The sequence below is a fragment of the Notechis scutatus genome, chromosome 2 (genome assembly GCF_049901735.1).
Source record: "Notechis scutatus isolate UNSWTSFEM ecotype Mainland chromosome 2, rNotScu1.2, whole genome shotgun sequence".
NCBI classification, from domain to species: domain Eukaryota; kingdom Metazoa; phylum Chordata; class Lepidosauria; order Squamata; family Elapidae; genus Notechis; species Notechis scutatus.
In genome coordinates, this window is record NC_142010.1 from 126,291,440 (window position 1) to 126,306,998 (window position 15,559).

General features: G+C 36.6%; 1 protein-coding gene across 1 annotated transcript in view; it reads left to right on the forward strand.

Annotated features, from left to right (window-relative positions):
• ERN1 (endoplasmic reticulum to nucleus signaling 1) overlaps nt 1-15,559 on the forward strand; it is a 72,219-nt gene that overhangs the window by 9,981 nt on the left and 46,679 nt on the right. The window contains exon 2 of the mRNA XM_026678743.2: nt 14,727-14,847. Coding sequence (XP_026534528.1) covers nt 14,727-14,847 — 121 coding nt within the window. The remainder of the gene's footprint in view (nt 1-14,726; nt 14,848-15,559) is intronic.

Here is a 15,559-nt window from a genome sequence, read left to right on the forward strand (position 1 = left end):
AGCAATTCAAAGTGCACTGATGATGTCTCCTCGAATGGTGACGAGACATTTGCAACCAGTTGCCAAGCTCGGAGCTCAGACCAGAATAGAATATTCTTTACTGGTCAAGTGTGATTGGGGACACAAAGAATTTGTCTCCGAGACATAAGCTTTCAGTGTACATGAAATGACACTCAGTGATAGTCACAGGATACTAAATAAGCAATCAACATAAATCATGATACAAACAAAAAGTTATAGTCACAAGAAGCTAAGGAAATAGGAAAGATGAGAAGGATAATAGTAATACAGTATCTATACACTATAAAATTTTAATAATTATATAAATTATTTTATACCTGATAAAATAGTAATTTATTATCCTGTATTATATTAATATTATGCAGGACAATAAAGAGCAACTCCTTTAAGAGTCTCAGGGTTTAGCAGGTCTGTAAAGAACCATCTCTTTCTCTTTAATCTCGTTAATCTCGTTTTAGAATTTATTTTATCCCTAATTGTTTACTTTTTCTTATACTCTGTTTTATTATTTCTAGCGAAGTTGTAGATACTAAAATCTACATTATTTGAGTGGCAGATGGAAGGGTTTAGAGGAACAGTTGCCACAACCTGGTTAAATTATGGTATCCTTTCAAGCATTTTATAATACTATAGAAAAGAAATGTAACAAACTCATTTAAAGCAAAAATTAGCCCATTAGTATATCCTTTTTTAACTGCTGAAGTCTGACAGGCAGAACTGATGATTGTGTTTAATTTAATTGTTTAAATTTAACTGAATTTCATCCCTGATGCTCAACTGGGAACCATGCAACTGAAAACATATGGAAGGGTTTACGATATTCATGTTCCTACACAGAGATTCTAACGACACAATAGTGGGCATATTTACATGGGCAAAAGTCCCTCTGGGTATCAGATCATAGAATGGTAGAATTAATTCTATGCTATTTTAGAGAGTAATTCCCACTCAGGTATACAATATTTCTATGAAAATTACACCTCAGGGTATTTTTTTTAAAGATATTTGTGATCAATATTGGTTTATACACAACACAGTCCTGTGCCATTTAACACAAAGCAAGTCTCTCTGCATTCAGTGATATGATCCCCAAATAAGCATGCATAGGATTTTAGTCTCATAGGATTATGCGCTGCCTCTGATGAGCTGTGGAAAACAACTTGTTCTGAACATACAGCTCTGTTAAACCATAAACAGGAACTACAGGAGGGCTATATATAATCAGAAGCAATTGATTAAAGGTAATATTTTCTTGTGTTCCATAATAATTAGATAAAAGGCATAAAATGTTAAAATCACCATTCCAACCAGTGCTCACCTTTGTTATCATGCCAGGCCATCAGAAGTTTTGGCTTGCTTCTGATAGTGACTTGGATTTTAGCACATCTCATTCTAAAATGCTAAAATTCTGACATGCTGGCGCTGTGACAGAATTCTAGTCTATATGTATTACTTATGGATTTCATGGCCCAGCAGATCTATAATTTCTTCTCATGCCTTTTGATTTTGATAGGGCTATTTTAAAAAAGCTATCTGTGTTAAGAGACTTTAAGCTTTCAAACTTAAATGCAAGTCTTTTATAGTACATTTAGCCTTTTATGATAGAGAATCATATATAATAATTGATGTTGCACACATCAAAATGCAGAAATAACAAAATGTTGATATCATTGATATGTTGATATAGGAAGAAGAAAAAAGAAACGGCACTATGAGAGTGTTGGCTATAAGAATTGTGGCTCAATTGGACAACCTTAGCTCCCACTTAAAAGTGGTCTGAAGGGTTACAGCCTAGATTTGATTCCTCTAATGTAAATCACAATCTAAATATTTTGGGCACAATCTAAACTATTTTGGATAGTTACGATGCTAAAGCATTTTAACAGGAAAGCAAAATAGAAAAATATATTATTTTCTGTTAGAAATAAATGAAAATAAAGAGATCAGTAGTGGGTTTACCTAAGCTCATTTTCTTTCCAAACTCTTTTGTTTTAATTTGAGGGGGATAAGAGGGGTCTCTAAGTTTTGGATAATGCGTATTTGGCTAAGTAATAAGCAAGACATTATTTCAAAATTCTCATGCAGTAATAAATGATAATGCAGGGAAACAAGTCAGTTATATTGTGAATAGCAGTTATTTATGGCTAAGAATTCCAGTCAATGTTGTGATTAAAGGAGTACATGCTACTGAACACAAGAACATTTGGAAGAAAAGGCATAATGGAATAAATAATTGAGAGATAATTTGGTCCTTCTTTGGTCCTTTCTAGAAAACTGTCAAATTTAGAATCCTATTTCTCTTTCAAATTTAATAAATAACTGGAACTAAAACTGAAAATAAGTTGGAAATACACAGAAATAAAAGTCAAAGGGGATATTATTGTGACTCATAGATATTTATTTTCCCATTCAGAGACTTATTGAAATAATTGGTATTACTTGCACACCCTGTGTCTCTCATTTCGTTTTATAGACTTGTAAACTTTCCTTGCAAGATTGTTGCACATTTTAAATAGCTGGATGAAAAGTGGAAAAATGATGAAAATTAAATGCCTGTTTAATACATGGACATGAGATCTTTTTTTTTTTTTGCAGTATAGGCAAAGACCTAGCTTGCCTCAGTATTTATTTGTCAGGCTGGTAAAGCTGCCCAGCTCACAACAACTCAGGATGGCATACAAATTAAAAACAGAATCCAGGTGGACAGATACCTGACTTAACCCTATGCCTGGGTAAGAGCCAGGTCTTCAAGCCCTGGTTAAAGGACAGCAGGTCAGGGATATTCAAACAGAGGATGGGTGAATGTTACAATTGCAGAGGGCAAACACGGCAAAAACACACACCATTTGAGTCCATCAGATGGCATTGCTTTGGGATCTGGGGTACGCCCATTCCATTGGACATACACCTTAATATCAACATACTAGACAACAATCAAGGGATAATGCCAACCGAATGCTTTTCAGATGCATACATTTAAAAATACCACAGCCTGGGCATTAGCCAGCTGACATGGATAACGTCCAAAACACCTGGAAGGCACCATGTTGCCTAATCAATTTACACTTTGGAAGCGATCTGGCAAACCTGCTGCTTTTTCCTCTCTCACCCTTACCCCCATTTATCTGTTTTAATCTCTTGTTTTCAAAGGTAGTCAGTAACCTTGGCATGACCCAGCTTCGTCTGGCCTGGGACTCAATTTTGGGATGGCTGGGTGATTTTGGCCCAGACGAAGTCTCTCAACACAACCTACCTCACAGGGCTGATATTATGGGGGTGGGAATAGGGGGAAGAGGGAGCAATAAGTATGTTCACCATCCTGAGTTATTTATAAAAATAATAATAAAGGTGAGATAGAATGAAATAAAATAAAATAAATAAAAAATAAAATAAAATAAGAGAGATATCTTTAAAAGGCCAGTGTGGACGAAATAAGTAGAAATAACCCCACCCCCCCTTACGCTACAATCCTGTACATCAGCCTTTCACAGCATGGTAGCCTCCCAGTGTGTAACTGCAATTCCCAGTATAGAGTCCCATACTGGAGTCCAATACACATTTGTTTTAGAGGAGACCAATGATCAGATTGGCGATCCTTATTACTTTGTAAACATTGTGGAACCTCTGCTAAATTGCACATATCACTTCTTAATGTTGAAGTGAAAGGAGATGGTTTTGCTTTATGTAGGAACTCCCTGCACCTGTCAGTTGCAACTTGTGCCTTTTCTCTGAAGCAGGGGTATCCAACCTTGGTAACTTTAAGACTTGTGGACTCTGCCTCCCCAGAGAATTCCCCAGCCAACCATGAACAAAACAGCTGGAAACTACAGCTAGTTTTTGGTTCCTCTTCCATTCCTTGAAGTTATAACTATCAACCCGTTAATCCAATACAGGCTCTGCTGCACTAGGCAAGAAGGAAAACTTAGAGAACTACAGAAATTGTAATTCTCCATTGTACCACCCACCCCTTTTCCCAAATCACAGGTTAATCACCCAGAGAGGCAGGAGCAGGCTCATAGATCACATAAAGCAGCTTAGTGGACAAAGAATTCAATGTAAACCCCTCCCCACTTAAAGGGTAGATGTGTGTGTGTGGTGGGGGATATATAAAGAAGGGAGTAGGGTTAGTGTAAAAAAATCTAGCTAGAAAGGTAGGTTGAGATTTGGGGTCCAGGCTATCTTCCTTTCCCACCTGCCAGTGAGTAGAAAGATGATGGCCATTGGCAAAGCTTTGGTTACACTCTAAAGCACCCGTCTTGAGGGATGTCCTCCTTCTCCACCAGCTCCTTTTATCCATGAGATAAAAGGTTATTAACCAGCACATCTCCCATTCTGAAGCTATTTGCAGCACTTCTATGTTCTAAAAAGTCTAGAGAAAAAGTTCAACACAGGTTGCATCAGACAGCTGCAGGGAGCTCTTACATAGAGCCACAAAGCAGAACCATGTCCTTTCACTTCAACATTGAGAAGTTATGGTATTTCTCTGATATGATCCCTTTACTCAGGGCCCCTCTGGGGCAGTAACCTGAGGCAACAGCAAAAAAGCTGTCTTTTTTGTGGCTGCTGTGTTCCTTTCTGACCATATCCAACAAAGTGGTAGAATGGTTTCCTACCATTTTTAGGCAGCTGGGAGCAGAAATGTATCCTAAATTTGTCTCCCAGTTTACCCACTGAAAACACCGATGTGTGTGATGTAACCCCATATATTACAGCTCTTGCTCCTCCTAAAATTATAGAAGGCACCCTTGACTGGCCAAAACTTGAACATCCCTACATTAAGATGTAAGATACACGGATTGCCATCACTACTACTATATGTTCATGCCGGGTCTTCTCCAAGGACTAGGTTGCCTGCATCTGCGCATTTCTCCAAGTCTGAACTTTCACTATCAAAGAACTGATGCTGAACAATTTATTTTGTCTGTTAAACATTAAGCAATGTGTTTTATTAAAGATTACAGTAGGCTCCCTGATATCGATGGAACGATGTGATAGACATCCGGTTTCTCTTTCCTTTTGATCCTCTAAGGGACTGCCCTTCCCAAAACCACTTAGAAGAGGCAGCTGTTCATGTCTCATGCTGAAAGTTCATTCCTCAGCCTAGAGTGGGGAAATTGACCCCTTGAATAGTCACTGCAATGATTCTAGAAACAATCATGGGTTAGGGAGTGATGGACCAAGTTTGAATACAGATAGTCTACAACTTACAACCATTTGTTTAATTATCATTAGGCACTATAAAGACACTGACAAAAGTGATTTACAACCATTTTGTATTTAATGATCGTTTTTCATATTTAATGACCGTTAATGAAATTCTGGTCATGTGATCAGAATTTGGATGCTTGGCAACTGGTTCATATTTATGACGGCTTCTGGGTCTTGGGGTCATGTGATCACCTTTTGTGACTTTCTGACAAGCAAGTGGGGAAGCCAGATTCACTTAACAACCATGTTACTAGCTTAACAACTTGCAGTGATTCACTTAACAATTGTGGCAAGAAATATCGTAAAATGGGGCAAAGCTCACTTAATAAATGTCTCACTTAACAACATAAATTTTGGCTTCAATTGTCATAAGTCAAGGACTACCTGTGCATAGCAACTGTATCCTCACACACACACATGCACGCACACACACACACACACACACATTGACATACATATGGGTTAGTTCTGCTTAGCAACCTGTGTCTACATCTGTCATTATAGCAGAAATCTATTGTTCTGAACATAAATCTCTTCAGTGTAACTGTGCTTTCTCCCTTATAATTCTTCACCCTATTAAACCCAACTAATCCCCTTCTTACTACTTTTCCTTTTGAAAGCATGATGATGCCTGGCATACAGATACACCTGGCATACAGTGTGTATGTATCCTTTTGATAAGGTTGTCTGTTTTTCACATGTATGTCTATGTCTCCATATCCTCCAGGTAGTTTTCAAAACCAGGCATTAGAACCCAAGGTTTTGCTTTGGAAGCAAAATTACCTTGTACATAGCTGAATTAATCTTAAAACCTAGAAAACCATTCATTTTATTTGTTTCTATCTGTAGAATTGAGAATTGTTGGGGCAAGGTGGTCAAGGTGTTAGGCTAGGAGTGGTGAAACCCAAATCTTGTCCTACCAAGAAGCCATCTTGGTGACTTTGAATCCATCACTCTCTCTCTCTCAGCCCAACTGGGAGAAGAAGAAGGCACATCTTTTTGCGACTAATCTAGCAGTGAAGTCAAAACAAATAATGCAAAATTTTTTTTTTTTTTTCCAAGCAAATTTTATTAATTTCAAAGACAAACAAATCATCATCAACCATTACATATTTGAACCTTTTTCCATTATAAATTTTACAAGTCAGATAAAACCTTATTTTATACAATACAATTCTATTTTAAGCCATTTCCATATGAGCATAAAAATACCTCTTATCCAATTTCTCTTTACTTCTCTTTACTCTTATTCAATTTCACTATTATTATTTCATCTATTTCTTTCTGACTTGATTACCATTATTTTCATTCTGTATTTCTACAAGGTTTTATTAATACTCTCAAAAACATAAACACACAACAAACAAACATATAAAAATCTTTTAGGAAAGTAACTTGGCCCCAGGTACCTCTCTTTATATGGGCTTCAATTATATTCATGCTCATCTTACATATCATTACCTATTTTGTTTACCATTCTATATCTTCTATATAAACTTCTCCACACATTTCACTCTTCATAATTCTATCTTATTTAATCCATCTTAATTTAAATCATTATATTTGTATCTTTTGCCCATTCTTTATTATCCCTCTATCTCATTCCTTATAAAAGAGAAAAAAAAAAAATTTCTCCTGAAATCACTAATCAGAGTATGATGCCTTTCTATCCTCCCCCTAAATTAATTAGATTAACATTTAAAATAACACCTAATACCCACTCTGATTCTGCTAGATACATTCTATCTACTAATTTTTTTCTTTTAATAACAATAAAAACAGAGTAATAAATCCAAAATGATTAAATACATAGTTAAATAATAAATCTAAATATTAAATCTTATAACATTCCCATTGCCTTTCCCTTTAATATTTTATTACATTTTAAAATCAATCATTGTTAAACATTTCAACATTTTAATTTCTTATTAACTCTTAAGCCATTCTAATTTTCTATTTCTAATACAGATGTTACAATACCATCTTATGTACCTTGTAAAATCTTTTTTAAGGAAATTGTACTTTAGCCTTTGTCCCTAAAAAAAATTCCTCTTTTCCCATCTAATTTCAAAACTTTGTGGCTTTTCTCCGCTTTTCCCCTTTCTTTCTTCCCCACCAAATCTTCCTACCCCCCTTCTTTCTAGCCTCTGCCTTGCTGGCATCCCTTCTCTGTTGTGTTCCCTTTTTCTTTTGTTTACTATCATTATATTTATTTTGCATCTTATTTTTCTCTTTCTTAAATGTTTTTTTAGATCTTAAGTCCTTCATTTTCCTCGCTTCCTTCCTTCCTTCTTTCTTAGTTAAATTTTGGAATTCATTAAAGATGGCGTCTTCATCTTCTTCTTCTTGTTGTTCTTCTGCCTCCATCTGTTGTATTGTTTGTTGATAGTTAACCAGTGCCATTTCTAAAAATAGGAAGGCTTTTTCCATACCATCTTTACAGGCTGCTTTTTGTTTGCTCATATTCTTCCCTCAGTTCCTCAAAAGAAAAAGCCATTATAGATCTTTTCTTTTCTTTTCTTTTTTCCCTCTTTCTTCTTACACCAACCAAGATATTTAAAAAAAAGTAAAACAATCCCAAAAACCACAATCCTCAATCAATCCAAGCCAAGACAAAATTCTCCCTTTCTCTTCCAGGGGTAGTATCAGACAAAAGAAAAAGAAAGTCCAAATCTGTATTTTGAAGCCTTATTGGAGTTCTATTTCTGTCTTTAAATCCTTAAGGCATCTCCTCCAACAAAATCAAACCAGTTGAATATATTTTTTTGTCCTCTCCCTTCCGACTTATCCCATAAAGCTAGTTTTACCTGAAAAACAGGTTTCTCAATGTCCACTTATTAATTCCGTTGGGAAGGAGAGTAAACTTTCCTTTCAGCAACACCAAACTGCCGCTTTTTTCCTCTTCTAGAAGGTATCATTCAGAAAGTCATAATTTTCAGGAGTTTTGTTAAATATGTCTTAGAGTCCTGGGAACCAAGAAAAACTTTCTCTTTTCAGAAACTTTCTCCACTTCCTCCTGCGCATTCTTACCCGGCTGCCAGCTTCTTTGTGGCGGCCATTGCGGACCGCCGCTGCACTGTCTTGGGAAAAGGGGTTCTGCCAGCCGGGGAGGGGGTCTGCAACACCCCCAAACCCTCTCCGGATCCCCTATCTTCAGCTGCCCCTGCAGGGCAGCCTAGCTCCGGACCCGTCCGGATCGGAGCACCAAAAGCGGCTAGCGCAGCAGGGATCGCGCAACTTCGCAAATCCCTGCCGCTCGCGAAGCCGACAAACCGGAAGTCCAAAAATCTAGCAGTGAAGTCAAAACAAATAATGCAAAATTTCTTATATCCTTCATGATTAAATAATCTGAAATAGTTAAATTTTACTGAATGTTTTATTTTACTACTAATGAGCAATAATTCATTTTACTGATGAGCAAAAGTAATATATTGCATCACACAAACTTTCACTTACAAATTCTGAAATTATATTTAGAAAATTTTGGATCAAAGAGAGAAATCCAATATTCTTTTTATTGACTAGAAAGAGAAAAATTAAAGAACTATTTTCTACATTAGTGTCTGGATTTTATGAACATTAGCAATTAATGGTGAAGTACACCACAAACAAATTCACTGCTATAAATTGTGTTTATCTGTGCGCCTTCAAGTCAATTCTGACTCCTGGCAACTGCCAGGAACCAATCCCTGTGGTTTTCTTGGTGAGATTTCAGGTTTGGCTTCTCCCTAGGACTGAGAAAAACTGTGCCAGGATTACCCAACTGGCTTTATGTCTAGGGCAGGATTCGAACTCGTGGCTTGTCAATTTCTCGCCTGGAACCTTAACTATGAAGCCAAATTAACTTTCAGTATAAATTATAGAAGATCACAAATTATATGTATTAGATATATAATAATGAGAGAGTGAGAGCTACATTAGTCCTCTAAGTAAATGTGTAAACTTTTTCTTTTTTAACACTGAAATGCTTATAGATTTATCTTTTTCAAATGTTGTACAGCTATCCATATATATATATATATATATATATATATATATATATATATATATATATATATATATATATATATATATATATATATATATTCTTAAGTTTTCGCGGGTACTTACATGTATGGCGTTCGGCTTTGTTCGGGTATTTTCCCACGTCATTGTAGTTGTTCTTTTAAAGTTGTAGCAACGTTTCAGCAGAATCTCATCTGCCATCATCAGGAAAACCAAGGCATATACGAAGTCCCCTGTGCATCATGCCCAGCCACATACATTGGACAGACCAATAGAAGAATAAGTACCCGCCTGGATGAACACAAAAATGCAGCCAGCCAATCAAGATACAAAAAGAGCCAAAAAACAGACAGAAGATATCAGAGACACCAATCAAGCAGAACACAGCAAACTCCGAGACCAATAAACACAGACCAAGACTCCCAACCAATCAGGATGAAGAAAAAACCATTCTGGCACAGCAATAGGCTGCCCCAAATTTAAATCTGAAACCACTGTAAAAGTCTGACTCACAGACTAACACTATACAGAAGCCTGATGATGGCAGATGAGATTCTGCTGAAACGTTGCTACAACTTTAAAAGAACAACTACAATGACGTGGGAAAATACCCGAAAAAAGCCGAACGCCATACATACATATACATATACATATACATATACATATACATATACATATACATATACATACATACACACACACACACACACACACACACACACACACACATGTATGGTATTCAGCTTTGTTGGGTATTTTCCCGTCATTATAGTTGTGCTTTTAAAGTTGTGCATAGCGCGGCAGAATCTCATCTTACATCATCAGGCTTCTGTATTGTGAACACAATACAGAAGCCGGATGATGGCAGATGAGATTCTGCCGAAACGTTGCTACAACTTTAAAAGCACAACTATAATGACGTGGGAAAATACCCGAACAAAGCTGAATACCATACATGTAAGTACCCACGAAAACTTAAGAAAACACACACACACATACATATATATAAATTAATTGATGCCATGTGCTTTTCAACAGTTTATTAAAGAGTAGTTGAATAGTTAAAATATTACTCAACTTCAAAGGGGTTTCTTGGAAAATATAAGTATATGTTCTGTTCCGACAGTAAATATTGTCAGTTAGATCTCAGGCTGAAGTCCCTAGCCAAAGCAAATACTACAGAGTGACATTTTCTTTTCAGACGTGAATGGACAATTGTCATGTATTTCTTCATTCATTTGTACAGAAACTACCCCTATGCCTCATGGTTTGTTTATGTAATAAACTGATTACTTCTTTCAAAATTCCAGTTGCTCAGAGGACTGAACTACACTTCATTAAAGTATTAATACTGTAACATTAAAATGAAATATGTGTACTTGTATCACAGGAAATATGGAAATCTTATTAAACTACAGGTAGTCCTCGATTTAGGACCAAATTGAACCCAACATTTATGTTGCTGCAGTTGTTAAATTATTAACATTTTTTGGTTGTTAAGTGAATGTGGTTTCTCCATTGACTTTCCTTGTCAGAAGTTCACATAATGTGATCACATGTCCCCAGGACACTGCAACCCTCATAAACCTGAATCAGTTGCCAAGCATCAGAATTTTGATCATGTGACCACGGGGGCGCTGCAGTGGTCATAAGTGTGAAAAATGGTCATAAGTCACTTTCTCAGCGCTGTTATAACTTCGAACAGTCAGTAAATGAACTGTTGTAAGTTGACAACTACTTGTATATTAGAAAACCTATTTTTGAGAGTATCAACATCAAATAATTCCCCTTTTTGGAAAGTTAACTCTGTGTATGAAGTTTAGTTTAATTTGGGAAACAAATAATTAACAGTTAAGATTTCTGATCTTTTTTCAATTCAGTTCAAATTCAATTCAAAACCAGAGTAGCTTGGTTTCTCCCTTTTCATTTACTACATCCCTGTGCCTCCACCACAAGAGAAGGGAAAATGGCAAAGTTTAGGTAACAAAATACTGTTAGCAAAAGTTTGGGATGCAAACATTTTATATGGCAATTAGTGCAAATTTAATGAACAGCTGGAAATGCAATATTGTAGGAGGAACCCCCTCTCCTGTTGAAATAGTAGATTTGGTATGGATGAGGATCAGCAAGAGAACACTGCATTAAAAATGGCCTTAAATGATATTTATTGCATGGACATCCAATATGAATGGCTTCAAGCTATAATGCAGTGAGGCTGTTTCAGTCTTTGTATTTAATTACATTAAATTTGTATTTGTATTTAATTGCAGCTTGCTAACTGAAGAAAAGTTACTACAGGTAGTCCTCAACTTAGACCACAATTGAGCCCAAAATTTTTGTTGCTAAATGAGACATTTGTTAAGTGAATTTTGCCCCATTTACAACATTTCTTGCTATAATTGTTAAGTGAATCATTACAGTTGTTTAGCAAATCTGGCTTCCCCGTTGCCTTTGCTTTTCAAAAGGTAGCAAAAGGGGAATCATATGAGCCCAGGATACTGCAACCGTCATAAATATGAACCAGTTGCCAAGCATGTGACCTTGGTGATGCTGCAATGGTCGTGTGAAACAATGGTCATAAGTCACTTTTTTCAGTGTTTTTATAACTCGGAACAGCCACTAAATGAACTGTTGTAAGTTGAAAACTACCTGTATCTCAAATAACAATATCCAAAGCTACAAGCTAATCAATACCAGTGTCTCTTTTTCATAAAAAGCAAACATGGTCCAGTTCTTATTGGATCATCCTTGTGCCCTCCCTTTTATTCGTTGTGGCTGTGAATTTCTTAATAACTCATCAAAAGAGAACATGCAAATTGCACAATTCTGCAAACAGTTAAACGTTGAACAGCGTTTCTTCTTTTCTTTTTGCTTGTAGTAATATGTAAATTATTTCTATACTGATAATGCAATCAATCAAAGACATATTGACATTTTTTCTGAAGAAATATTTGTCCAATTCTTACAGTGCTTAGTATAGTATCCCTTTTCAATAATCTCTATTCCTTATCCCATAGAACAGTTCTTGTTCTGCTAATTTCATAGAATTTCAGAAGTCTTTAGGCTATTCTGTAACATTTTTGGTCTACAGAATAGTCATATGCATTTCAAGACCAGGATGTTAGACAAATGGTGTCATTGCTTAGAGCAGGGATCCCCAATCCCTGGGTTACTGGGCCTTGAGCCTTGGGCTGTGGAAGTGGCAGGTGATTTAATCTTCCTCCAGGAAACTCACCTAAAATAATCTGTATTTGAGAATAATTTATCACAAAGGTGCTAGTAGGTAACAGAGCCTAAGCACTCAACTAACAGGTGCAGTTAGAGGAACAGTTTCCCTTTTGTGGGTTGTTGTTTTTTTTTAAAAAAAACAATCCGTATATGTAAACTGCAAACCAAATATCTCTGCAAAAGAAATATTTATGTGAGCTCTTTTGGATTTCTCAATAAAGAAGTTGAAAAAAGTTCAGTTTTTTTCTAAGTAGAGACCTTCCAAACTATTTCTTGTATGATGAACAACTCTATAAGATCATATGACTTGGATAAAATAACTCATTTGAGTCTGTAGCACGTTTGCTTAGCATGTACAAATATAGCTCTCTTTTGTTCAGAAGGTAATTCAATAGTTAATGAAATGCTCGTTCTGTTTTTCAAAATATCAAACCCTATTCTGAAACCGATTGTATCTTTCTTTTTTCAAATACTTTGTGTAAAATAATTCAATACGGTTAACATCTTTGTTTCCGATCAGTCAGTTTCTTGTCTTTTGGAAAACATCAGTCCTATATATGCCCAAACATGTCATTTCAACCCTTAAAGAGTTTCATATAGCTAACAGTAGTAATGTGTGTGTTAAATATACTTTTGAAACTTCTCAGGCAATGGCAGGTGGCTAAACAATCAAATACTCTTACCAAACAGTTGTTTTTAAGATAAAGAATTACAGCAAAAGTATTCATGGTCAGAGAGCCCTGCTGATGGAATGCAAAAAAAACCTGAAGGGCTTTGAAGAGAACCCCAGTTTAAGGGTAAAACCCTGACATAAAATTAATTTATATGTTCCTCTAATTGGTAATTTTCATTTGAAGCAATGGAGGTCCCTAAACTATTTTGGGACCTGAGGTGCCTTTTCTTTTTCTATCCCTGGTTACCGTGGGACACAATGCAGTTTCATCTGCTTGTTTCCATGAGACCTTGTCACAGGATGTTGTCTCAGAGATCAGATTTCTCTGTTTCTGGCAGCTTTAAAGCAGCGGTGTCTCAAATTAGCCTGGGGCCATTGTCTCTACAGGCAGAGTTCCTTTTTCTGTTCTTTCTTTTCTTTTCTTTCTTTCTGTTTGGTAGAGTTTAAGAAGAAAAAAATGTTAGTAGGTTTTTTTTTTAAAGTTTTGTTATTTTCACTGTCTTGTCCCAAGCAAGATTTATCTTCTCAAATACTTGAGATAAGCAGTTAAACTCTACAAAGGCTTCCATACAAAGTTCTCTTTATTGGATCATAATAGGCATCCTCAAGGTATAACTCACAGTTATGTTGAGATTCATCTAATCTCCAGTCTTTGCATAGTTGTCTTCATAGTGTGAAAATGTAATTATCTTCATCCCACAACGACGGAGCAAAGGGAAAGACACCAGCACGATGCTGGGGTCCAAGCAAGAATAAAGGAAACTCCCCCAACCCAGCCAAGGGTCAATTCAGTGACCAATCACGATTACAGATGTGATCACATGACATGAACTACATTTACCATGAGGCATTAACTGCATTTACCATGAGACATTCCCTTAAGGGGACAGCTCTCAATTCCTAATTAACCATATACTGTCTGGACAGCACACACCCCGCCTGGAATAATAAATTCCACTACCAGCTAACTATCAACTAAAGTAAACAACTAAAGTAAACAGTAAATAGTAATATAGCATCAAATAATGCAATGAGGTAGATACAATGCATGCAAAGCTTGAGATTCAATCTTCAAGGTCAGCCTTTCTCCTCAGCAACACTAGGTCGGTGACCGGTCTGGTGTAGAGCTTCTTGGTGAAAGTCTGTTGGTCACAGGAAGAATCTAGCAACCTCACTATCAGGACCTCATCACACTACTAACTAGAGCATACAAGTCATTTGCTAGACCAATACTTGAATACAGCTCATCAGTCTGGAACCCGCATTACGTATCTGATATTAATACAGTTGAGAAAGTCCAGAAATATTTCACAAGAAGAGTTCTCCACTCCTCTACTCGTTGCAGAATACCTTATGCCACCAGACTTGAAATTCTAGATCTAAAAAACCTAGAACTATGCCGCCTTCGGTCCAATCTAAGTATAGTACATAAAATTATATATTGCAATGTCCTACCTGTCAATGAATACTTCAGCTTCAACCATAACAATACAAGAGCACACAATAGATACAAACTACAAATAGTTAACAACAAAATAAATTTAACGCTTCTGCTCTTTTTTCTGCTTTTTTTTTTTTTTTTGTTCTTCAGAGCTCTGGAAATGCCAATTCAGTGACTTTGCCAGAGACATTATTATTCGTTTCAACTCTTGATGGGAGTTTACATGCAGTTAGCAAGAGAACAGGGTCAATTAAATGGACTTTAAAGGAAGGTGAGTATAAGAGATGTTATATTGCCCTTCTCTTCATTAACTTGTGGTAATTGCAAAGTTAACAAAATCAGTTTTGTTTTGTTTTTAATCACATTCTGAAAAGCCTACTAGCCTGTGTAAGGTTGCTTATTATTTGATTGTGATCAGGGGTGGGACTCAAATTTTTAACAACCGGTTCTGTGGGCGTGGCTTAGGTGGTGGGCGTGGCTTGGTGGTCATGCAACTGCGTGGACATGGCTTGGTAGTCATGTTATTGGCTGGGCATGGCCAACTCAATATCACTCACATCGAAGCACGCATATCCTTGCCTGGCCTCTCATGACTGTGGGGATGCTGCTACAGTTGTAAGTGCAAAAAATGGTCATAAGACACTTTTTTCTGTGCCATTGTAACTTTGCATGGTCACTCCACACTAGCAAAGTACCAGCAAAGGAAGGAAAAAAACTCCAGAGACTTTCCTGAGACAGGAAGTCTAGTCCTGCCAAGAATGTAATAAGGGTTAACGGAGAGGCAGTTTCTGTAAGCAACACCAGAATGTTTCCTTCCTGCCTTCCTTACAGGATTAGGCCAGTAATTTCTTCTAACAACCGGTTCTCCGAACTGCTTAGAATGTTAACAACCGGTTCTAGCGAATAGGTACGAACTGATAGAATCCCACCCCTGATTGTGATCCTATGATTTCAATGAAACTGACAGTATTTCCAAATTAGAA